This window comes from Pseudophryne corroboree, chromosome 1 (genome assembly GCF_028390025.1).
Source record: "Pseudophryne corroboree isolate aPseCor3 chromosome 1, aPseCor3.hap2, whole genome shotgun sequence".
In the NCBI taxonomy this organism is placed as follows: Eukaryota; Metazoa; Chordata; class Amphibia; order Anura; family Myobatrachidae; genus Pseudophryne; species Pseudophryne corroboree.
The window spans coordinates 1,233,367,872-1,233,394,899 of record NC_086444.1 but is presented as its reverse complement, the minus strand read 5'-3'; the positions used below and the strand labels follow the sequence as shown (position 1 = coordinate 1,233,394,899).

Genomic DNA, 27,028 nt, shown 5'->3' with positions numbered 1-27,028 from the left:
TTATTCTGTTGAAAACGTTTTAATTGTCCAGCGCTCGCTCGGTCACAGCAGCGGGATCGCTGCATCCACAGGGGTCTGATGTTACAGCGCCGGTTCCCGTCACACGCTTCCCATCAGTGTGCCAGAAGCTGGCTGAGTCACTGACCGCCCCCTCCGGCGGCATGACACACAGTCTCTGATGTCACAGGGTATGTGGCAGCGATGCAGAATGACGCACAGCCTGCGAGGTCACCAGTTCTCCCACACCGGTGTAAACTGGGGATCAGTGGACGGCGCTAGGACTTGGCCAGCTGAAGCGACGTCTCCAAGCCTTGCACCTGGCGCTGTCCTTGAGTGATCATCATTCGCACCGTGGCCTGTGAGGGAGAAGAGAGCAGTGAGACGGACACATTAATGGCGGGACACAGCACGGGTCTGGCGCTATCGGGATACACCGCCTGGAGAGACACAGCACGGGACTGACACTATCGGGATACACTGCCCGGAGAGACACAGCACGGGTCTGATACTATCGGGATACACTGTCTGGCGGGACACAGCACGGGTCTGGCGCTATCGGGATACACCGCCTGGAGAGACACAGCACGGGTCTGATACTATCGGGATACACTGTCTGGCGGGACACAGCACGGGTCTGACGCTATCGGGATACACTGCCTGGCAGGACACAACACGGGTCTGACACTATCGGGATACACTGCCTGGCAGGACACAGCACGGGTCTGACACTATCGGGATACACTGCCTGGCGGGACACAGCACGGGTCTGGCGCTATCGGGATACACTGCCTGGAGAGACACAGCACGGGTCTGATACTATTGGGATACACTGTCTGGCGGGACACAGCACGGGTCTGACGCTATCGGGATACACTGCCTGGCAGGACACAACACGGGTCTGACGCTATCGGGATACACAGCCTGGCGGGACACAGCACGGGTCTGACACTATCGGGATACACTGCCTGGCAGGACACAGCACGGGTCTGACACTATCGGGATACACTGCCTGGCAGGACACAGCACGGGTCTGACACTATCGGGATACACAGCCTGGCGGGACACAGCACGGGTCTGACACTATCGGGATACACAGCCTGGCGGGACACAGTATTGGTCTGACACTATCGGGATACACAGCCTGGCGGGACACAGTATTGGTCTGACACTATCGGGATACACAGCCTGGCGGGACACAGCACGGGTCTGACACTATCGGGATACACTGCCTGGCGGGACACAGCACGGGTCTGACGCTATCGGGACACACTGCCTGGCGGGACACAGCACTGGTCTGACACTATCGGGATACACTGCCTGGCAGGACACAGCACGGGTCTGACACTATCGGGATACACTGCCTGGCAGGACACAGCACGGGTCTGACACGATCGGGATACACTGCCTGGCAGGACACAGCACGGGTCTGACACTATCGGGATACACAGCCTGGCGGGACACAGCACGGGTCTGACACTATCGGGATACACTGCCTGGCAGGACACAGCACGGGTCTGACACTATCAGGATACACTGCCTGGCAGGACACAGCACGGGTCTGACACGATCGGGATACACTGCCTGGCAGGACACAGCACGGGTCTGACACTATCGGGATACACAGCCTGGCGGGACACAGCACTGGTCTGACACTATCGGGATACACTGCCTGGCAGGACACAGCACGGGTCTGACACTATCGGGATACACTGCCTGGCAGGACACAGCACGGGTCTGACACGATCGGGATACACTGCCTGGCAGGACACAGCACGGGTCTGACACTATCGGGATACACAGCCTGGCGGGACACAGCACGGGTCTGACACTATCGGGATACACTGCCTGGCAGGACACAGCACGGGTCTGACACTATCAGGATACACTGCCTGGCGGGACACAGCACGGGTCTGACACTATCGGGATACACTGCCTGGCAGGACACAGCACGGGTCTGACACTATCGGGATACACAGCCTGGCGGGGCACAGCACGGGTCTGACACTATCGGGATACACTGCCTGGCAGGACACAGCACGGGTCTGACACTATCGGGATACACTGCCTGGCAGGACACAGCACGGGTCTGACACTATCGAGATACATGTAATGTAATGTGGAAAGTGAAGGAGAGGAGGGAGGTGATGTAAGGTGGGCACAGGTGAGACTGGATAGTACCAGTGTACACAGGGTGGGGGCACAGGGGGGATGCACAGTGTCAGTGGGAACAGGTGGGATGCATAGTACCAGTGTACACAGGATGGGGGCACAGGGAGGATGCACAGTGTCAGTGGGCACAGGTGGGCTGCATAGTACCAGTGTACACAGGGTGAGGGCACAGGGGGGATGCATAGTACCAGTGTACACAGGGTGGGGGCACAGGGGGGATGCATAGTACCAGTGTACACAGGGTGGGGGCACAGGGGGATGCACGGTGTCAGTGGGCACAGGTGGGCTGCATAGTACCAGTGTACACAGGGTGGGGGCACAGGGGGGATGCACAGTGTCAGAGGGAACAGGTGGGATGCATAGTACCAGTGTACACAGGATGGGGGCACAGGGAGGATGCACAGTGTCAGTGGGCACAGGTGGGCTGCATAGTACCAGTGTACACAGGGTGGGGGCACAGGGGGGATGCACAGTGTCAGAGGGAACAGGGGGGATGCATAGTACCAGTGTACACAGGATGGGGGCACAGGGGGATGCACAGTGTCAGTTGGCACAGGTGGGCTGCATAGTACCAGTGTACACAGGGAGGGGGCACAGGGGGGATGCATAGTACCAGTGTACACAGGGAGGGGGCACAGGGGAGATGCACGGTGTCAGTGGGCACAGGGGGGATGCATAGTACCAGTGTACACAGGGAGAGGGCACAGGGGAGATACACGGTGTCAGTGGGCACAGGGGGGATGCATAGTACCAGTGTACACAGGGAGGGGGCACAGGGGGGATGCACGGTGTCAGTGGGTACAGGGGGGATGCATAGTACCAGTGTACACAGGGTGGGGGCACAGGGGGGGATGCATAGTACCAGTGTACACAGGGTGGGGGCACAGGGGGATGCACAGTGTCAGTGGGCACAGGTGGGCTGCATAGTACCAGTGTACACAGGGAGGGGGCACAGGGGGGATGCATAGTACCAGTGTACACAGGGAGGGGGCACAGGGGGATGCACGGTGTCAGGGGGCACAGGGGGGATGCATAGTACCAGTGTACACAGGGAGGGGGCACAGGGGAGATGCACGGTGTCAGTGGGCACAGGGGGGATGCATAGTACCAGTGTACACAGGGAGGGGGCACAGGGGGGATGCACGGTGTCAGTGGGTACAGGGGGGATGCATAGTACCAGTGTACACAGGGTGGGGGCACAGGGGGGATGCACAGTGTCAGTGGGTACAGGTGGGATGCATAGTACCAGTGTACACAGGGTGGGGGCACAGGGGGGATGCATAGTACCAGTGTACACAGGGTGGGGGCACAGGGGGGATGCACGGTGTCAGGGGGCACAGGGGGGATGCATAGTACCAGTGTACACAGGGAGGGGGCACAGGTGGGCTGCATAGTACCAGTGTACACAGGGAGGGGGCACAGGGGGGATGCATAGTACCAGTGTACACAGGGTGGGGGCACAGGGGGGATGCATAGTACCAGTGTACACAGGGAGGGGGCACAGGTGGGATGCATAGTACCAGTGTACACAGGGTGGGGCACAGGGGGGATGCATAGTACCAGTGTACACAGGGTGGGGGCACAGGGGGGATGTACAGTGTCAGGGGGTACAGGGGGGATGCATAGTACCAGTGTACACAGGGTGGGGGCACAGGTGGGCTGCATAGTAACAGTGTACACAGGGAGGGGGCACAGGTGGGCTGCATATTAACAGTGTACACAGGGAGGGGGCACAGGGAGGATGCATAGTAACAGTGTACACAGGGTGGGGGCACAGGGGGGATGCATAGTACCAGTGTACACAGGGTGGGGGCACAGGTGGGCTGCATAGTAACAGTGTACACAGGGAGGGGGCACAGGGAGGATGCATAGTAACAGTGTACACAGGGTGGGGGCACAGGGGGGATGCATAGTACCAGTGTACACAGGGTGGGGGCACAGGGGGGGATGTACAGTGTCAGGGGGCACAGGGGGGATGCATAGTACCAGTGTACACAGGGTGGGGGCACAGGGAGGATGCATAGTACCAGTGTACACAGGGAGGGGGCACAGGGGGGATGCATAGTACCAGTGTACACAGGGTGGGGGCACAGGGGGGATGTACAGTGTCAGTGGGCACAGGGGGGATGCATAGTACGAGTGTACACAGGGTGGGGGCACAGGTGGGCTGCATAGTAACAGTGTACACAGGGAGGGGGCACAGGGAGGATGCATAGTAACAGTGTACACAGGGTGGGGGCACAGGGGGGATGCATAGTACCAGTGTACACAGGGTGGGGGCACAGGGGGGATGTACAGTGTCAGGGGGCACAGGGGGGATGCATAGTACCAGTGTACACAGGGTGGGGGCACAGGGAGGATGCATAGTACCAGTGTACACAGGGAGGGGGCACAGGGGGGATGCATAGTACCAGTGTACACAGGGTGGGGGCACAGGGGGGATGTACAGTGTCAGTGGGCACAGGGGGGATGCATAGTACCAGTGTACACAGGGTGGGGGCACAGGTGGGCTGCATAGTAACAGTGTACACAGGGAGGATGCATAGTACCAGTGTACACAGGGAGGGGGCACAGGGGGGATGCACGGTGTGAGGGGGCACAGGGGGGATGCACGGTGTCAGTGGGCACAGGTGGGCTGCATAGTACCAGTGTACACAGGGAGGGGGCATAGGGGGATGCACAGTGTCAGAGGGAACAGGTGGGATGCATAGTACCAGTGTACATAGGGAGGGGGCACAGGGGGGATGCATAGTACCAGTGTACACAGGGTGGGGGCACAGGGGGGATGCATAGTACCAGTGTACACAGGGTGGGGGCACAGGGGGGATGCATAGTACCAGTGTACACAGGGTGGGGGCACAGGGGGATGCACGGTGTCAGTGGGCACAGGTGGGCTGCATAGTACCAGTGTACACAGGGTGGGGGCACAGGGGGATGCACGGTGTCAGTGGGCACAGGTGGGCTGCATAGTACCAGTGTACACAGGGAGGGGGCACAGGGGGGATGCATAGTACCAGTGTACACAGGGTGGGGGCACAGGGGGGATGCATAGTACCAGTGTACACAGGGTGGGGGCACAGGGGGGATGCACAGTGTCAGAGGGAACAGGTGGGATGCATAGTACCAGTGTACACAGGGAGGGGGCACAGGGGAGATGCACGGTGTCAGTGGGCACAGGGGGGATGCATAGTACCAGTGTACACAGGGAGGGGGCACAGGGGGGATGCATAGTACCAGTGTACACAGGGTGGGGGCACAGGGGGATGCACGGTGTCAGTGGGCACAGGTGGGCTGCATAGTACCAGTGTACACAGGGTGGGGGCACAGGGGGGATGCACAGTGTCAGAGGGAACAGGTGGGATGCATAGTACCAGTGTACACAGGGAGGGGGCACAGGGGGGATGCACGGTGTCAGTGGGCACAGGGGGGATGCATAGTACCAGTGTACACAGGGAGGGGGCACAGGGGGGATGCACGGTGTCAGTGGGCACAGGTGGGCTGCATAGTACCAGTGTACACAGGGAGGGGGCACAGGGGGGATGCACAGTGTCAGAGGGAACAGGTGGGATGCATAGTACCAGTGTACACAGGGAGGGGGCACAGGTGGGCTGCATAGTACCAGTGTACACAGGGAGGGGGCACAGGGGGGATGCATAGTATCAGTGTACACAGGGAGGGGGCACAGGGGGGATGCATAGTACCAGTGTACACAGGGTGGGGGCACAGGGGGGATGCATAGTACCAGTGTACACAGGGAGGGGGCACAGGTGGGCTGCATAGTACCAGTGTACACAGGGGGATGCACGGTGTCAGTGGGTACAGGGGGGATGCATAGTACCAGTGTACACAGGGAGGGGGCACAGGGGGATGCATGGTGTCAGTGGGTACAGGGGGGATGCATAGTACCAGTGTACACAGGGAGGGGGCACAGGGGAGATACACGGTGTCAGTGGGCACAGGGGGGATGCATAGTACCAGTGTACACAGGGAGGGGGCACAGCGGGGATGCACGGTGTCAGTGGGTACAGGGGGGATGCATAGTACCAGTGTACACAGGGAGGGGGCACAAGGGGGATGCACAGTGTCAGGGGGCACAGGGGAGATACACGGTGTCAGTGGGCACAGAGGGGATGCATAGTACCAGTGTACACAGGGTGGGGGCACAGGGGGGATGCATAGTACCAGTGTACACAGGGTGGGGGCACAGGGGGGATGCACGGTGTCAGTGGGCATAGAGGGGATGCATAGTACCAGTGTACACAGGGTGGGGGCACAGGGGGGATGTACAGTGTCAGGGGGCACAGGGGGGATGCATAGTACCAGTGTACACAGGGTGGGGGCACAGGTTGACTGCATAGTAACAGTGTACACAGGGAGGGGGCACAGGTGGGCTGCATAGTAACAGTGTACACAGGGAGGGGGCACAGGGAGGATGCATAGTAACAGTGTACACAGGGTGGGGGCACAGGTGGGCTGCATAGTAACAGTGTACACAGGGAGGGGGCACAGGGAGGATGCATAGTAACAGTGTACACAGGGTGGGGGCACAGGGGGGATGCATAGTACCAGTGTACACAGGGTGGGGGCACAGGGGGGATGTACAGTGTCAGGGGGCACAGGGGGGATGCATAGTACCAGTGTACACAGGGTGGGGGCACAGGGAGGATGCATAGTACCAGTGTACACAGGGAGTGGGCACAGGGGGGATGCATAGTACCAGTGTACACAGGGTGGGGGCACAGGTGGGCTGCATAGTAACAGTGTACACAGGGAGGGGGCACAGGGAGGATGCATAGTAACAGTGTACACAGGGTGGGGGCACAGGGGGGATGCATAGTACCAGTGTACACAGGGTGGGGGCACAGGGGGGATGTACAGTGTCAGGGGGCACAGGGGGGATGCATAGTACCAGTGTACACAGGGTGGGGGCACAGGTTGACTGCATAGTAACAGTGTACACAGGGAGGGGGCACAGGTGGGCTGCATAGTAACAGTGTACACAGGGAGGGGGCACAGGGAGGATGCATAGTAACAGTGTACACAGGGTGGGGGCACAGGTGGGCTGCATAGTAACAGTGTACACAGGGAGGGGGCACAGGGAGGATGCATAGTAACAGTGTACACAGGGTGGGGGCACAGGGGGGATGCATAGTACCAGTGTACACAGGGTGGGGGCACAGGGGGGATGTACAGTGTCAGGGGGCACAGGGGGGATGCATAGTACCAGTGTACACAGGGTGGGGGCACAGGGAGGATGCATAGTACCAGTGTACACAGGGAGTGGGCACAGGGGGGATGCATAGTACCAGTGTACACAGGGTGGGGGCACAGGTGGGCTGCATAGTAACAGTGTACACAGGGAGGGGGCACAGGGAGGATGCATAGTAACAGTGTACACAGGGTGGGGGCACAGGGGGGATGCATAGTACCAGTGTACACAGGGTGGGGGCACAGGGGGGATGTACAGTGTCAGGGGGCACAGGGGGGATGCATAGTACCAGTGTACACAGGGTGGGGGCACAGGGAGGATGCATAGTACCAGTGTACACAGGGAGGGGGCACAGGGGGGATGCATAGTACCAGTGTACACAGGGTGGGGGCACAGGGGGGATGTACAGTGTCAGTGGGCACAGGGGGGATGCATAGTACCAGTGTACACAGGGTGGGGGCACAGGTGGGCTGCATAGTAACAGTGTACACAGGGAGGGGGCACAGGGAGGATGCATAGTACCAGTGTACACAGGGAGGGGGCACAGGGGGGATGCACGGTGTCAGTGGGCACAGGTGGGCTGCATAGTACCAGTGTACACAGGGAGGGGGCACAGGGGGATGCACAGTGTCAGAGGGAACAGGTGGGATGCATAGTACCAGTGTACATAGGGAGGGGGCACAGGGGGGATGCATAGTACCAGTGTACACAGGGTGGGGGCACAGGGGGGATGCATAGTACCAGTGTACACAGGGTGGGGGCACAGGGGGGATGCATAGTACCAGTGTACACAGGGAGGGGGCACAGGGGGGATGCATGGTGTCAGTGGGCACAGGTGGGATGCATAGTACCAGTGTACACAGGGAGGGGGCACAGTGTCAGGGGGCACAGGGGGGGATGCATAGTACCAGTGTACACAGGGTGGGCGCACAGGGGGATGCACAGTGTCAGTGGGCACAGGGGGGATGCATAGTACCAGTGAACACAGGGAGGGGGCACAGGGGGGATGCACAGTGTCAGGGGGCACAGGGGAGATACACGGTGTCAGTGGGCACAGGGGGGATGCATAGTACCAGTGTACATAGGGTGGGGGCACAGGGGGGATGCATTGTACCAGTGTACACAGGGAGGGGGCACAGGGGGATGCACGGTGTCAGTGGGCACAGGGGGGATGCACGGTGTCAGGGGGCACAGGGGAGATACACGGTGTCAGTGGGCACAGGGGGGATGCATAGTACCAGTGTACACAGGGTGGGGGCACAGGGGGGATGCACAGTGTCAGGGGGCACAGGGGAGATACACGGTGTCAGTGGGCACAGGGGGGATGTATAGTACCAGTGTACACAGGGTGGGGGCACAGGGGGGATGCACAGTGTCAGGGGGCACAGGGGAGATACACGGTGTCAGTGGACACAGGGGGGATGCATAGTACCAGTGTACACAGGGTGGGGGCACAGGGGGGATGCACAGTGTCAGTGGGCAAAGGGGGGCTGCATAGTACCAGTGTACACAGGGTGGGGGCACAGGGGGGATGCATAGTACCAGTGTATACAGGGTGGGGGTAGAGGTGTACAGTGGCAGTGTATACAGGGTGGGGGTAGAGGTGTACAGTGGTAGTGTATACAGGGTGGGGGTAGAGGTGTACAGTGGCAGTGTATAAGGGTGGGGGTAGAGGTGTACAGTGGTAGTGTATACAGGGTAGGGGTAGAGGTGTACAGTGGCAGTGTATACAGGGTGGGGGTAGAGGTGTACAGTGGCAGTGTATACAGGGTGGGGGTAGAGGTGTACAGTGGCAGTGTATACAGGGTGGGGGTAGAGGTGTACAGTGGCAGTGTATACAGGGTCTGGGTATCGGTGTACAGTGGCAGTGTATACAGGGTGGGGGTAGAGGTGTACAGTGGCAGTGTATATAGGGTGGGGGTAGAGGTGTACAGTGGTAGTGTATACAGGGTGGGGGTAGAGCTGTACAGTGGTAGTGTATACAGGGTGGGGGTAGAGGTGTACAGTGGTAGTGTATACAGGGTGGGGGTAGAGGTGTACAGTAGCAGTGTATACAGGGTGGGGGTAGAGGTGTACAGTGGTAGTGTATACAGGGTGGGGGTAGAGGTGTACAGTGGCAGGGTATACAGGGTGGGGGTAGAGGTGTACAGTGGCAGTGTATACAGGGTGGGGGTAGAGGTGTACAGTGGCAGTGTATACAGGGTGGGGGTAGAGGTGTACAGTGGTAGTGTATACAGGGTGGGGGTAGAGGTGTACAGTGGCAGGGTATACAGGGTGGGGGTAGAGGTGTACAGTGGCAGTGTATACAGGGTGGGGGTAAAGGTGTACAGTGGCAGTGTATACAGGGTGGGGGTAGAGGTGTACAGTGGCAGTGTATACAGGGTGGGGGTAGAGGTGTACAGTGGTAGTGTATACAGGGTGGGGGTAGAGGTGTACAGTGGTAGTGTATTCAGGGTGGGGGTAGAGGTGTACAGTGGCAGTGTATACAGGGTGGGGGTAGAGGTGTACAGTGGCAGTGTATAAGGGTGGGGGTAGAGGTGTACAGGGTGGGGGTAGAGGTGTACAGTGGTAGTGTATACAGGGTGGGGGTAGAGGTGTACAGTGGCAGGGTATACAGGGTGGGGGTAGAGGTGTACAGTGGCAGTGTATACAGGGTGGGGGTAGAGGTGTACAGTGGCAGTGTATACAGGGTGGGGGTAGAGGTGTACAGTGGCAGTGTATACAGGGTGGGGGTAGAGGTGTACAGTGGCAGTGTATACAGGGTGGGGGTAGAGGTGTACAGTGGCAGGGTATACAGGGTGGGGGTAGAGGTGTACAGTGGCAGTGTATACAGGGTGGGGGTAGAGGTGTACAGTGGCAGGGTATAGAGGGTGGGGGTAGAGCTGTACAGTGGCAGTGTATACAGGGTCTGGGTAGAGGTGTACAGTGGCAGTGTATACAGGGTGGGGGTAGAGGTGTACAGTGGCAGCGTATACAGGGTGGGGGTAGAGCTGTACAGTGGCAGTGTATACAGGGTGGGGGTAGAGCTGTACAGTGGCAGTGTATACAGGGTGGGGGTAGAGGTGTACAGTGGTAGTGTATACAGGGTGGGGGTAGAGGTGTACAGTGGTAGTGTATACAGGGTGGGGGTAGAGGTGTACAGTAGCAGTGTATACAGGGTGGGGGTAGAGGTGTACAGTGGCAGTGTATACAGGGTGGGGGTAGAGGTGTACAGTGGTAGTGTATACAGGGTGGGGGTAGAGGTGTACAGTAGCAGTGTATACAGGGTGGGGGTAGAGGTGTACAGTGGTAGTGTATACAGGGTGGGGGTAGAGGTGTACAGTGGCAGGGTATACAGGGTGGGGGTAGAGGTGTACAGTGGCAGTGTATACAGGGTGGGGGTAGAGGTGTACAGTGGCAGTGTATACAGGGTGGGGGTAGAGGTGTACAGTGGTAGTGTATACAGGGTGGGGGTAGAGGTGTACAGTGGCAGGGTATACAGGGTGGGGGTAGAGGTGTACAGTGGCAGTGTATACAGGGTGGGGGTAAAGGTGTACAGTGGCAGTGTATACAGGGTGGGGGTAGAGGTGTACAGTGGCAGGGTATACAGGGAGGGGGTAGAGGTGTAGTGGCAGTGTATACAGGGTGGGGGTAGAGGTGTACAGTGGTTGTGTATTCAGGGTGGGGGTAGAGGTGTACAGTGGCAGTGTATACAGGGTGGGGGTAGAGGTGTACAGTGGCAGTGTATAAGGGTGGGGGTAGAGGTGTACAGGGTGGGGGTAGAGGTGTACAGTGGCAGTGTATACAGGGTGGGGGTAGAGGTGTACAGTGGCAGTGTATACAGGGTGGGGGTAGAGGTGTACAGTGGCAGTGTATACAGGGTGGGGGTAGAGGTGTACAGTGGCAGGGTATAGAGGGTGGGGGTAGAGCTGTACAGTGGCAGTGTATACAGGGTCTGGGTAGAGGTGTACAGTGGCAGTGTATACAGGGTGGGGGTAGAGGTGTACAGTGGCAGCGTATACAGGGTGGGGGTAGAGGTGTACAGTGGCAGTGTATACAGGGTGGGGGTAGAGCTGTACAGTGGTAGTGTATACAGGGTGGGGGTAGAGGTGTACAGTGACAGTGTATACAGGGTGGGGGTAGAGGTGTACAGTGGCAGTGTATAAGGGTGGGGGTAGAGGTGTACAGTGGCAGTGTATACAGGGTGGGGGTAGAGGTGTACAGTGGCAGTGTATAAGGGTGGGGGTAGAGGTGTACAGTGGCAGTGTATAAGGGTGGGGGTAGAGGTGTACAGTGGCAGTGTATACAGGATGGGGGTAGAGGTGTACAGTGGCAGCGTATACAGGGTGGGGGTAGAGGTGTACAGTGGCAGTGTATACAGGGTGGGGGTAGAGGTGTACAGCGGTAGTGTATACAGGGTGGGGGTAGAGCTGTACAGTGGCAGTGTATACAGGGTGGGGGTAGAGCTGTACAGTGGCAGTGTATACAGGGTGGGGGTAGAGGTGTACAGTGGCAGCGTATACAGGGTGGGGGTAGAGGTGTACAGTGGTAGTGTATACAGGGTGGGGGTAGAGGTGTACAGTGGCAGTGTATACAGGGTGGGGGTAGAGGTGTACAGTGGCAGTGTATACAGGGTGGGGGTAGAGCTGTACAGTGGCAGTGTATACAGGGTGGGGGTAGAGCTGTACAGTGGTAGTGTATACAGGGTGGGGGTAGAGGTGTACAGTGGCAGCGTATACAGGGTGGGGGTAGAGGTGTACAGTGGTAGTGTATACAGGGTGGGGGTAGAGGTGTACAGTGGTAGTGTATACAGGGTGGGGGTGGAGCTGTACAGTGGCAGTGTATACAGGGTGGGGGTAGAGCTGTACAGTGGCAGTGTATACAGGGTGGGGGTAGAGGTGTACAGTGGCAGCGTATACAGGGTGGGGGTAGCGCTGTACGGTGGCAGTGTATACAGGGTGGGGGTAGAGGTGTTCAGTGGCAGTGTATACAGGGTGGGGGTAGAGGTGTACAGTGGCAGCGTATACAGGGTGGGGGTAGAGGTGTACAGTGGTAGTGTATACAGGGTGGGGGTAGAGGTAGTTTGCAGCTGCTGTCTCCCTATGTAATGTCTCCGGAGGGGAAGTTGGCCCAGACGTTCATCCTCTATGCAGGGAGGTCACATAGCGCTATTCTATACTGCTCCTAACTGCAATGACCTGTGACCCCTCACCCCCCCCACCCCCGCACGTACTGCAGCAGAAGGAAGAGCAGCCCAACTCCTCCAATAAGCCCCGACCCCTCTATCCCTTCTCCAGCCACTAGGGTCATGGGAAAGGACACCTGGCTCCCCATTGGTCAGCGGTGGCCATTTTCTTATAGCCTGCTATGGGTGCCGCCATTTTCTGCTAGCCCCAGTTGTTCAGCAGCCAGGCAGGGGTGTTCATCATTATCTCGGAGCAGTCGGAAGCAGGGGGACCTCTGTTTGCCTCCTACAGCCAGGCGGCCCTGGATCACTTCAATTTTACTGGCCCAGTGGGCAGATGGCACCCTGCCCCCCTTACCGGCCAGCCTCTGAGCACACCTCCATAGTGCACTGATCTGTGTAATGCACACACGGGTACTGGACCTGTTCTCGCCCCGATGCAGGAGCGGAGGGAAGCGCTGGGGTTCTCCGGTGAGCATACACGTGTCACACAAGACTCTACAGAAAGAAGACCCTCACTCCCATGTGATGTACACCTCTCACCTCATCTGTGGCTGTTTTGTTCCTCTTGAACTCGCCCCTGGCCCAGTCCTCCATGTACTTCCGGTCGGCAGGATCAGGAATTTGCCGCACGGCCCGTAGGATCCTCCTGTACAGGCCCAGCACCTGCTGCCGGAGCAGGAACTACAGACACAAACATTACAGGTTAGAGCCGTCAACCAACAAGGGGGGCAGCGGGCGCCTATAACAGGAAGGGGGGGCAGCGGGCGCCTGACAGGAAGGGGGGGCAGCGGGCGACTGACAGGAAGGGGGGGCAGCGGGCGCCTGACAGGCGGGGGGGGGGGGGGGCAGCGGGCGTAGGATAGGGTGAAGTCTGCACTGCAAACACTGAGCTCATGGGTGCACTCAGCCCTGGTACTGCACCCTGGTGTCATAGATGCATAATCCACTAAATACAGTGCACCCGGAAAGTATACACAGCGCTTCACTTTTTCCACATTTTGTTATGTTACAGCCTTATTCCAAAATGAAATAAATTCATTTTTTCCCTCAAAATTCTACACACAATACCCCATAATGACAACGTGAAAAAGTTTTTTTTTATAGATTTTTGCAAATGTATTAAAAATAAGATTATAAACCTGCCGGTAAATCTTTTTCTCCTAGTCCGTAGAGGATGCTGGGGACTCCGTAAGGACCATGGGGTATAGACGGCTCCGCAGGAGACATGGGCACTCTAAGACTTTAGAATGGGTGTGCACTGGCTCCTCCCTCTATGCCCCTCCTCCAGACCTCAGTTATAGAACTGTGCCCAGAGGAGACGGACAGTACGAGGAAAGGATTTTTGTTAATCTATGGGCGAGATACATACCAGCCCACACCATACACACCGTACAACATGGTATATTATACCAAACCAGTTAACAGCATGAACAATACAGAATCAGCCAGAGACTGATCTCAACTGAAAAATAACCCTTATGTAAGCAACAACTATATACAAGCCTTGCGGAAATTGTCCGCACTGGGACGGGCGCCCAGCATCCTCTACGGACTAGGAGAAAAAGATTTACCGGTAGGTTTAAAATCTTATTTTCTCTTACGTCCTAGAGGATGCTGGGGACTCCGTAAGGACCAAGGGGTTTATACCAAAGCTCCAGACCGGGCGGGAGAGTGCGGATGACTCTGCAGCACCGATTGAGCAAACATGAGGTCCTCATCAGCCAGGGTATCAAACTTGTAGAATTTTGCAAAAGTGTTTGAACCCGACCAAGTAGCAGCTCGGCAAAGCTGTAATGCCGAGACGCCTCGGGCAGCAGCCCAAGAAGAGCCCACCTTCCTAGTGGAATGGGCCTTTACCGAATTTGGTAACGGCAATCCAGCCGTAGAATGAGCCTGCTGAACCGTGTTACAGATCCAGCGAGCAATAGTCTGCTTAGAAGCAGGAGCGCCAACCTTGTTGGCTGCATACAGGACAAACAGAGCCTCTGTTTTCCTAACCCTAGCCGTCCTGGCTATATGAATTTTTAAGGCCCTGACTACATCAAGGGACTTGGAATCCTCCAAGACCCCCGTAGCCACAGGTACCACAATAGGTTGGTTCATATGAAACGACGAAACCACTTTAGGCAGAAAGTGAGGACGAGTCCTCAACTCTGCCCGATCCTCATGGAAAACCAGATAGGGGCTCTTGTGAGACAAAGCCACCAATTCGGACACCCGCCTTGCCGATGCCAAGGCCAATAACATGACCACTTTCCAAGTGAGAAACATCAATTCAACTGTTTGAAGAGGTTCAAACCAGTGCGATTTAAGGAACTGTAACACCACGTTAAGGTCCCACGGTGCCACTGAGGGCACAAAAGGAGGTTGGATGTGCAGCACTCCTTTTACAAAAGTCTGGACCTCTGGGAGAGAGGCCAATTCCTTCTGAAAGAATATAGATAAGGCCGAAATCTCCACCTTAATTGAGCCTAACTTTAGGCCCATATCCACTCCAGACTGTAGAAAATGGAGAAAACGACCCAGCTGAAAATCCTCCGTAGGAGCGTTCTTGGTTTCACACCAAGACACATATTTCCTCCAGATACGGTGATAATGCTTCGCCGTCACCTCCTTCCTAGCTTTAATTAGAGAAGGGATGACTTCCCCCGGAATACCTTTCCTAGCTAGGATTTGGTGTTCAACCACCATGCCGTCAAACGTAACCGCGGTAAGTCTTGGAACACACAGGGCCCCTGTAGTAACAGGTCCTACCTGAGAGGAAGAGGCCACGGATCTTCTGAGAGCAGTTCCTGAAGATCTGAATACCAGGCCCTTCGAGGCCAATCTGGAACAATGAGTATTGTCTGCACTCCTGTTCGTCTGACGATTCTCAATATCTTTGAGATGAGAGGAAGTGGAGGGAACACATAGACCGACTGAAACACCCACGGTGTCACCAGGGCGTCCACTGCCACCGCCTGAGGGTCCCTCGACCTGGAACAATACGTCCAAAGCTTTCTGTTGAGGCGTGACGCCATCATGTCTATTTGAGGAAGCCCCCAACGACTTGTCACCTCTGCAAAGACTTCTTGATGAAGTCCCCACTCTCCTGGATGGAGATCGTGTCTGCTGAGGAAGTCTGCTTCCCAGTTGTCTACTCCCGGAATGAAGACCGCTGACAGAGCGCTTACATGATTTTCCGCCCAGCGAAGAATCCTAGTGGCTTCTGCAATTGCTACTCTGCTTCTTGTCCCGCCCTGGCGGATTACATGCGCCACGGCTGTGACGTTGTCTGACTGTATCAGAACAGGTAGGTTGCGAAGAAGATTCTCCGCCTGTCGGAGGCTGTTGTATATGGCCCTTCATTCCAGCACATTGATGTGTAGACAAGCCTCCTGGCTTGACCAAATTCCCTGAAAATTGTTTCCCTGTGTGACTGCTCCCCATCCTCGGAGGCTCGCGTCCGTGGTCACAAGAACCCAATCTTGAATGCCGAACCTGCGACCCTCTAGAAGGTGAGTACTCTGAAGCCACCACAGGAGAGAGACCCTGGCCCTGGGGGACAGGGTTATCTTCCGAAGCATCTGCAGATGGGACCCTGACCACTTGTCCAGAAGGTCCCACTGAAAAGTCCTTGCATGGAACCTGCCGAATGGAATGGCCTCGTAGGCCGCCACCATCTTTCCCAATACTCGAGTGCATTGATGAACTGACACCCTTTTTGGCTTTAACAGGTCCTTGACCATGTTCTGAAGTTCCTGGGCTTTTTCCACTGGGAGAAAAACCCTTTGTTTTTCCGTGTCCAGAATCATGCCTAAAAATGACAGTCGAGTTGTCGGAACCAACTGCGACTTTGGTAGATTTAGAATCCAGCCGTGCTGTTGTAGAACTCTCAGGGAGAGCAATACGCTTTTCAATAACAGTTCCCTTGAACTCGCTTTTATCAGGAGATCATCCAAGTATGGGATAATTGTGACGCCTTGCTTGCGCAGGAGCACCATCATTTCCGCCATTACCTTGGTGAAAATCCTCGGGGCCGTGGAAAGCCCAAACGGCAACGTCTGAAACTGGTAAAGACAATCCTGTACAGCGAATCTCAGGTAAGCCTGATGAGGAGGATATATGGGAACATGAAGGTATGCATCCTTTATGTCTAGTGACACCATAAAATCCTCCCCTTCCAGACTGGAGATCACTGCCCTGAGAGATTCCATCTTGAATTTGAATCTCCTCAAATATAGGTTTAGGGATTTTAGATTCAGAATAGGTCTGACCGAGCCATCCGGCTTCGGGACCACAAATAGAGTTGAATAAAACCCTTTTCCCTGATGCACTAGGGGAACCTCGATTATCACTTGCTGTTGACACAGCTTTTGTATGGCAGCCAAAACTATTTCCCTCTCTGGGGAAGAAGCTGGCAAGGCCGATTTGAAAAATCTGTGTGGAGGTACATCTTCGAACTCCAGTTTGTAGCCTTGGGATACAATTCCCACCACCCAAGGATCCAAATCAGACTGAACCCAGACTTGGCTGAAGAGTCGAAGACAAGCCCCTACCGGTGCGGACTCCTGTAGCGGAGCACCAGCGTCATGCGGTGGATTTGGTAGAGGCCGGGGAGGACTTTTGGTCCTGTGAACTAGCCGTAGCCGGTGTTCTTTTCCCTCTACCTCTACCTCTGGCGAGGAAAGAAGAGCCATGCCCCTTTCTGAACTTATGCTACCGAAAGGACTGCATCTGGTATTGAGGTGTTTTCTTTTGCTGTGGGGGAACGTAAGGCAAAAAAGAAGACTTACCCGCGGTAGCTGTGGAAACCAGGTCCGCAAGGCCATCCCCAAATAAAAGTTCACCCTTGTAGGGTAATGCCTCCATATGCCTCTTTGAGTCAGCATCCCCTGTCCATTGACGGGTCCACAGGGACCTTCTAGCCGAAACTGCCATGGCATTAGCTCTTGAACCCAAAAGCCCAATATCTCTCGCAGCCTCTCTCATATATAACGCTGCGTCCTTGATGTGACCTAAGGTCAACACAATACTATCTTTGTCTAGGGTGTCAATGTCAGATGACAAGTTATCAGCCCAAGCTGCAATTGCGCTACCTACCCATGCCGACGCTACTGCAGGTCTGAGCAGGGCTCCCGTAGTCGCATAAATTGATTTCAAGGTAGATTCCTGCCTACGATCCGCAGGATCCTTTAGGGCCGCCGTGTCCGGGGACGGTAGCGCAACCTTTTTGGACAAGCGCTTTAAGGCCTTGTCCACCGTGGGCGAGGATTCCCACCGTAACCTGTCCTTTGAGGGGAAAGGATACGCCATAATAATTCTCTTGGGAACCTGCAGTTTCTTGTCAGGAGTCTCCCAAGCTTTTTCAAATAAAGCGTTCAGCTCATGAGACGGGGGAAAGGTTACCTCAGGTTTCTTTTCTTTAAACATGCAGACCCTAGAGTCAGGGACAGAGGGGTCCTCTGTGATATGTAATACATCTTTTATTGCAATAATCATATATTGAATACTTTTGGCGACTCTCGGGTGCAACCTCGCCTCATCATAGTCGACACTGGAGTCGGAATCCGTGTCGGTATCAGTGTCTGCTATCTGGGTAAAGGGACGTTTATGGGACCCTGAGGGGTCCTGTGACACAGTAAAAGCCACGGGTTGATTCCCAGCTTTGTCTTTGGACTCTGCTTTGTCCAATCTTTTATGTAATAAAGGCACATTAACATTCAAAACATTCCACATGTCCACCCAATCGGGTGTCGGCTGCGCCGACGGAGAGACCACCACCATCTGCTCTGCTTCCTCCCTAGACGAGCCTTCCGCTTCAGACATGTCGACATACACGTACTGACACCCCCACACACACTGGGATAACTGAAATATGGGGACTGACCCACAATAAGGCCCTTTGGAGAGACAGAGAGAGAGTATGCCAGCACACACCCAGCGCCACAGTATACTGAAACTGAAAGTCCCAGCCTAATAAGCGCTTTATACACAGACAATTTTGCACCAAATAATGTGCCCCCCCTCGTTTTTGCCCCGTTACTGTGTTCAGCAGGGGAGAGTCCGGGAGCAGCTTCTCTGCAGCATGCTGTGGAGAAAATGGCGCTGGTTAGTGCTGGAGGATCAAGCCCCGCCCCCTCGACGGCGGGCTTCGGTCCCGCTCCTTTATTTATACTGGGGGGGTTTTCTAACATACTGCCTCCGCAGTATCTACTACTTATGCCAGTCTTATTTGAGGTAATTTTTGCTGCCCAGGGCGCCCCCCCTGCGCCCTGCACCCATGATGTGCCTTGTGTGTGTGGGTGCAATGGCGCTCAGCGCGGCCGCTGCGCGATACCTCAGTGAAGATCTGAAGTCTTCTTGCTACATATACTTACCTGGCTTCTATCTTCCGGCTCTGTGAGGAGGACGGCGGCGCGGCTCTGGGACGAACAGCAAGGACGACACCTGTGTTCCGACCTTCTGGAGCTAATGGTGTCCAGTAGCCTAAGAAGCAGAGCCCATCAGTCCAGACCTGAATCCAATTGAGCACATCTGGGACATCATGTCTCGCTCCATCCACCAACCACAGGCTGTCCAGGAGTTGGCGGATGCTTTAGTCCAGGTCTGGGAGGAGATCCCTCAGGAGACCATCCGCCACCTCATCAGGAGCATGCCCAGGCGTTGTAGGGAGGTCATTCAGGCACGTGGAGGCCACACACACTACTGAGCCTCATTTTTACTTGTTTTAAGGACATTACATGAAAGTTGGATCAGCCTGTAGTGTGTTTTTCCACTTTAATTTTGAGTGTGACTCCAAATCCAGACCTCCATGGGTTAATAAATTGGATTTCCATTGATAATTTTTGTGTGATTTTGTTGTCCGCACATTCAACTATGTAAATAAAGTATTTAATAAGAATATTTCATTCAATTAGATCTAGGATGTGTTATTTTAGTGTTCCCTTTATTTTTTTGAGCAGTGTGTGTATATATATATATATATATATATATATATATATATATATATATATATATATATATATATATATATATATATATATATATATATATATATATATATATACATACATACATACATACACATACACACACACACACATCCATACACAAACACACACACTCACACATTTGCAAAAATCTAAGAGAGACTTTTTTCATGTTGTCATTATGGGATATTGTGTGTAGAATTCTAAGAGAAAAAATATTTATTCCATTTTGGAATAAGGCTGTAACAGAACAAAATGTGGAAAAAGTGAAGCGCTGTGAATACTTTCCGGATGCACTGTATACAGCTACAGGTGTCCAAGCACACTTATGCAGAATAATATTAATACTTATGTCTATAAAACAGTGTTGTAATACAGAGGGCTGTGTGATCTGCAGTGCAGGAGCACACTGCCCCCTCTATAACATCCAGTGCACTGTCATCTATATTATATACAGCACTGCAGAGCACACTGCCCCCTCTATAACATCCAGCACCCTGTCATCTATATTATATACAGCACTGCAGAGCACACTGCCCCCTCTATAACATCCAGCACCCTGTCATCTATATTATATACAGCACTGCAGAGCACACTGCCCCCTCTATAACATCCAGCACCCTGTCATCTATATTATGTACAGCACTGCAGAGCACACTGCCCCCTCTATAACATCCAGCACCCTGTCATCTATATTATATACAGCACTGCAGAGCACACTGCCCCCTCTATAACATCCAGCACCCTGTCATCTATATTATGTACAGCACTGCAGAGCACACTGCCCCCTCTATAACATCCAGCACCCTGTCATCTATATTATATACAGCACTGCAGAGCACACTGCCCCCTCTATAACATCCAGCACCCTGTCATCTATATTATATACAGCACTGCAGAGCACACTGCCCCCTCTATAACATCCAGCACCCTGTCATCTATATTATGTACAGCACTGCAGAGCACACTGCCCCGTCTATAACATCCAGCACCCTGTCATCTATATTATGTACAGCACTGCAGAGCACACTGCTCCCTCTATAACATCCAGTGCACTGTCATCTATATTATATACAGCACTGCAGAGCCCACTGACCCCTCTATAACATCCAGCGCACTGTCATCTATATTATATACAGCACTGCAGACCCCACTGCCCCCTCTATAACATCCAGCACCCTGTCAGCACTGTCGAGCACACTGCCCCCTCTATAACATCCCGCGCACTGTCATCTATGTTATATACAGCACTGCAGAGCACACTGCCCCCTCTATAACATCCAGTGCACTGTCATCTATATTATATACAGCACTGCAGAGCACACTGCCCCCTCTATAACATCCAGCACCCTGTCATCTATATTATATACAGCACTGCAGAGCACACTGCCCCCTCTATAACATCCAGCACCCTGTCATCTATATTATATACAGCACTGCAGAGCACACTGCCCCCTCTATAACATCCAGCACCCTGTCATCTATATTATATACAGCACTGCAGAGCACACTGCCCCCTCTATAACATCCAGCACCCTGTCATCTATATTATATACAGCACTGCAGAACACACTGCGCCCTCTATAACATCCAGCACCCTGTCATCTATACTATATACAGCACTGCAGAGCACACTGCCCCCTCTATAACATCCAGCACCCTGTCATCTATATTATGTACAGCACTGCAGAGCACACTGCCCCCTCTATAACATCCAGCACCCTGTCATCTATATTATGTACAGCACTGCAGAGCACACTGCTCCCTCTATAACATCCAGTGCACTGTCATCTATATTATATACAGCACTGCAGAGCCCACTGACCCCTCTATAACATCCAGCGCACTGTCATCTATATTATATACAGCACTGCAGACCCCACTGCCCCCTCTATAACATCCACACCCTGTCAGCACTGTCGAGCACACTGCCCCCTCTATAACATCCAGCATACTGTCATCTATATTATATACAGCGCTGCAGAGCACACTGCCCCCTCTAAAACATCCAGCACACTGTCATCTATACTATATACAGCACTGCAGAGCACACTGCCCCCTCTATAACATCCAGTGCACCATCAACTATATTATATACAGCACTGCAGAGCACGCTGCCCCCTCTATAACATCCAGCGCACTGTCATCTATATTATATACAGCATACTGCCCCCTCTATAACATCCCGCGCACTGTCATCTATGTTATATACAGCACTGCAGAGCACACTGCCGCCTCTATAACATCCAGTGCACTGTCATCTATATTATATACAGCACTGCATAGCACACTGCCCCCTCTATAACTTCCAGCACCCTGTCATCTATATTATATACAGCACTGCAGAGCACACTGCCCCCTCTATAACATTCAGCGCACTGTAATCTATATTATATACAGCACTGCAGAGCACACTGCCCCCTTTATAACATCCAGCGACCTGTCATCTATATTCTATACAGCACTGCAGAGCCCAATGCCCCTTCTATAACATCCAGCACACTGTCATCTATATTATATACAGCACTGCAGAGCACACTGACCCTGTATCACACCCGGCAGAGCACACTGCCCCCGTATCACACCCAGCATAGTAAAAGTACCCCCATATCACACCCAGCAGAGCAGTGTCACAGTGTTACACCCAGCAGAGCACCCTATCCCCTGTATCACATCCAGCAGAGCATAGTGCCCCTGTATTACACCCAGCAGAGCACAGTGCCCGTGTATCACACCCAGCAGAGCAGTGCCCTGTATCACACCCAGCAGAGCACAGTGCCCCCGTATCACACCCAGCAGAGCACAGTGCCCCCGTATCACACCCAGCAGAGCACAGTGCCCCCGTATCACACCCAGCAGAGCACACTGCCCCCGTATCACACCCAGTAGAGCACACTGTCCCCGTATCACACCCAGTAGAGCACACTGTCCCCGTATCACACCCAGAGCAGCACAGTGCCCCCGTATCAAACCCAGCAGAGCACACTGCCCCTGTATCACACCCAGCAGAGCAGTGCCCCTATATTACACCCAGCAGAGCACAGTGCCCCTGTATCACACCCAGCAGAGCACAATGCCCCTGTATCACACCCAGCAGAGCAGTGCCCCTGTATCACACCCAGCAGAGCACAGTGCCCTGTATCACACCCAGCAGAGCACAATGCCCCTGTATTACACCCAGCAGAGCACACTGCCTCCGTATTACAGCCAGCAGAGCACAGTGCCCATGTATTACACCCAGCAGAGCACAGTGCCCCCGTATCACACCCGGCAGAGCACAGTGCCCCCGTATCACACCCGGCAGAGCACAGTGCCCCCGTATTAAACCCGGCAGAGCACACTGCTCCTGTATTACACCCGGCAGAGCACACTGCTCCTGTATTACACCCAGCAGAGCACACTGCCCCCGTATTACACCCAGCAGAGCACACTGCTCCCGTATTACACCCAGCAGAGCACACTGCTCCTGTATCACACCCAGCAGAGCACACTGCCCCTGTATTACACCCAGCAGAGCACACTGCCCCTGTATTACACCCAGCAGAGCACACTGCCCCTGTATTACACCCAGCAGAGCACACTGCCCCTGTATTACACCCAGCAGAGCAGTGTCCCTGTATCACACCAAGCAGAGCACACTTCCCCTGTATTACACCCAGCAGAGCACAGTGCCCCTGTATTACACCCAGCAGAGCAGTGTCCCTGTATCAAACCAAGCAGGACACACTGCCCCTGTATTACACCCAGCAGAGCACAGTGCCCCTGTATTACACCCAGCAGACCAGTGTCCCTGTATCACACCAAGCAGAGCACACTGTCCCTGTATTACACCCAGCAGAGCACACTGCCCCTGTATTACACCCAGCAGAGCAGTGTCCCTGTATCACACCAAGCAGAGCACACTGCCCCTGTATTACACCCAGCAGAGCACACTGGCCCTGTATTACACCCAGCAGAGCACACTGCCCCTGTATTACACCCAGCAGAGCACACTGCCCCTGTATTACACCCAGCAGAGCACACTGCCCCTGTATTACACCCAGCAGAGCACACTGCTCCTGTATTACACCCAACAGAGCACACTGCCCCTGTATTACACCCAGCAGAGCACACTGCCCCTGTATTACACCCAGCAGAGCACAGTGTCCCTGTATCACACCCAGCAGAGCACGCTGCCCCTGTATCACACCCAGCAGAGCACGCTGCCCCTGTATCACACCAAGCAGAGCACACTGCCCCTGTATTACACCCAGCAGAGCACACTGCCCCTGTATTACACCAAGCAGAGCACACTGCCCCTGTATTACACCCAGCAGAGCACACTGCTCCTGTATTACACCCAGCAGAGCACAATGCCACTGTATTACACCCAGCAGAGCACACTGCCCCTGTATTACACCCAGCAGAGCACACTGCTCCTGTATTACACCCAGCAGAGCACAATGCCACTGTATTACACCCAGCAGAGCACACTGCCCCTGTATTACACCCAGCAGAGCACACTGCCCCTGTATTACACCCAGCAGAGCACACTACCCCTGCATTACACCCAGCAGAGCACACTGCCCCTGCATTACACCCAGCAGAGCACACTGCCCCTGTATTACACCCAGCAGAGCACACTGCTCCTGTATTACACCCAGCAGAACACACTGCCCCTGTATTACACCCAACAGAGCACACTGCCCCTGTATTACACCCAGCAGAGCAGTGTCCCTGTATCACACCAAGCAGAGCACACTGCCCCTGTTTTACACCCAGCAGAGCACAGTGCCCCTGTATTACACCCAGCAGAGCAGTGTCCCTGTATCACACCAAGCAGAGCACACTGTCCCTGTATGACACCCAGCAGAGCACACTGCCCCTGTATTACACCCAGCAGAGCACACTGCTCCTGTATTACACCCAGCAGAACACACTGCCCCTGTATTACACCCAGCAGAGCACACTGCCCCTGTATTACACCCAGCAGAGCACACTGCTCCTGTATTACACCCAGCAGAACACACTGCCCCTGTATTACACCCAACAGAGCACACTGCCCCTGTATTACACCCAGCAGAGCAGTGTCCCTGTATCACACCAAGCAGAGCACACTGCCCCTGTATTACACCCAGCAGAGCACAGTGCCCCTGTATTACACCCAGCAGAGCAGTGTCCCTGTATCACACCAAGCAGAGCACACTGTCCCTGTATTACACCCAGCAGAGCACACTGCCCCTGTATTACACCCAGCAGAGCAGTGTCCCTGTATCACACCAAGCAGAGCACACTGCCCCTGTATTACACCCAGCAGAGCACACTGGCCCTGTATTACACCCAGCAGAGCACACTGCCCCTGTATCACACCCAGCAGAGCACACTGGCCCTGTATTACACCCAGCAGAGCACACTGGCCCTGTATTACACCCAGCAGAGCACACTGCCCCTGTATTACACCCAGCAGAGCACACTGCCCCTGTATTACACCAAGCAGAGCACACTGCTCCTGTATTACACCCAACAGAGCACACTGCCCCTGTATTACACCCAGCAGAGCACACTGCCCCTGTATTACACCCAGCAGAGCAGTGTCCCTGTATCACACCCAGCAGAGCACGCTGCCCCTGTATCACACCCAGCAGAGCACGCTGCCCCTGTATTACACCCAGCAGAGCAGTGTCCCTGTATCACACCCAGCAGAGCACGCTGCCCCTGTATCACACCCAGCAGAGCACGCTGCCCCTGTATTACACCCAGCAGAGCACAGTGTCCCTGTATCACACCCAGCAGAGCACGCTGCCCCTGTATTACACCCAGCAGAGCACAGTGTCCCTGTATCACACCCAGCAGAGCACGCTGCCCCTGTATTACACCCAGCAGAGCACGCTGCCCCTGTATTACACCCAGCAGAGCACACTGCCCCTGTATTACACCCAGCAGAGCACACTGCCCCTGTATTACACCCAGCAGAGCACACTGCCCCTGTATTACACCCAGCAGAGCACACTGCCCCTGTATTACACCCAGCAGAGCACACTGCCCCTGTATTACACCCAGCAGAGCACACTGCCCCTGTATTACACCCAGCAGAGCACACTGCCCCTGTATTACACCCAGCAGAGCACACTGCCCCTGTATTACACCCAGCAGAGCACACTGCTCCTGTATTACACCCAGCAGAACACACTGCCCCTGTATTACACCCAACAGAGCACACTGCCCCTGTATTACACCCAGCAGAGCAGTGTCCCTGCATCACACCAAGCAGAGCACACTGCTCCTGTATTACACCCAGCAGAGCACACTGCCCCTGTATTACACCCAGCAGAGCACACTGCCCCTGTATTACACCCAGCAGAGCACACTGCCCCTGTATTACACCCAGCAGAGCACACTGCCCCTGTATTACACCCAGCAGAGCACACTGTCCCTGTATTACACCCAGCAGAGCACACTGCCCCTGTATTACACCCAGCAGAGCACAATGCCACTGTATTACACCCAGCAGAGCACACTGCCCCTGTATTACACCCAGCAGAGCACACTGCCCCTGTATTACACCCAGCAGAGCACACTACCCCTGCATTACACCCAGCAGAGCACACTGCCCCTGTATTACACCCAGCAGAGCACACTGCTCCTGTATTACACCCAGCAGAGCACACTGCACCTGTATTACACCCAGCAGAGCACACTGCTCCTGTATTACACCCAGCAGAGCACAATGCCCCTGTATTACACCCAGCAGAGCAGTGTCCCTGTATCACACCAAGCAGAGCACACTGCTCCTGTATTACACCCAGCAGAGCACACTGCCCCTGTATTACACCCAGCAGAGCACACTGCCCCTGTATTACACCCAGCAGAGCACACTGCCCCTGTATTACACCCAGCAGAGCACAATGCCACTGTATTACACCCAGCAGAGCACACTACCCCTGCATTACACCCAGCAGAGCACACTGCCCCTGTATTACACCCAGCAGAGCACACTGCTCCTGTATTACACCATGCCACTGTATTACACCCAGCAGAGCACACTACCCCTGCATTACACCCAGCAGAGCACACTGCCCCTGTATTACACCCAGCAGAGCACACTGCTCCTGTATTACACCCAGCAGAGCACACTGCACCTGTATTACACCCAGCAGAGCACACTGCTCCTGTATTACACCCAGCAGAGCACAATGCCACTGTATTACACCCAGCAGAGCACACTGCACCTGTATTACACCCAGCAGAGCACACTGCCCCTGTATCACACCCAGCAGAGCACACTGCCCCTGTATCACACCCAGCAGAGCACACTGCACCTGTATTACACCCAGCAGAGCACACTGCCCCTGTATCACACCCAGCAGAGCACACTGCCCCTGTATTACACCCAGCAGAGCAGTGTCACAGTATTACCTGCTTGAGGCTTAGTGCAGTTGGGGGCAGCCGGAAGGACATCACCTGTCACATACTGCGCTGCTGCTGCTGCTGCCGGCTCTGACCCTTCTACTGTCTCCTGTACAGCCAGACGGT

The 27,028-nt window shown here is 54.8% G+C and overlaps 1 protein-coding gene across 1 annotated transcript; it reads right to left on the bottom strand.

Moving 5' to 3' along the window:
* LYRM2 (LYR motif containing 2) lies at positions 1-27,028 on the bottom strand. The gene is made up of 3 exons (XM_063925440.1): positions 26,912-27,028; positions 13,086-13,226; positions 1-356 (listed from the first exon to the last, which is right to left on the bottom strand). Exons 1-3 carry the CDS (start codon positions 26,951-26,953, stop codon positions 276-278), a joined length of 264 nt encoding a protein of 87 aa, XP_063781510.1. The 5' UTR covers positions 26,954-27,028; the 3' UTR covers positions 1-275.

What these genes read in the sequence shown, in the direction of transcription:
- LYRM2 (XM_063925440.1), bottom strand. Translation starts at nt 26,953, where the DNA reads ATGTCCTTCCGGCTGCCCCCAACTGCACTAAGCCTCAAGCAG. An exon ending in CTGCACTAAGCCTCAAGCAG is followed by an intron (nt 13,227 to 26,911) that starts GTAATACTGTGA and finishes TTGTGTCTGTAG; the next exon opens with TTCCTGCTCCGGCAGCAGGT. An exon ending in ACAAAACAGCCACAGATGAG is followed by an intron (nt 357 to 13,085) that starts GTGAGAGGTGTA and finishes TCTCCCTCACAG; the next exon opens with GCCACGGTGCGAATGATGAT.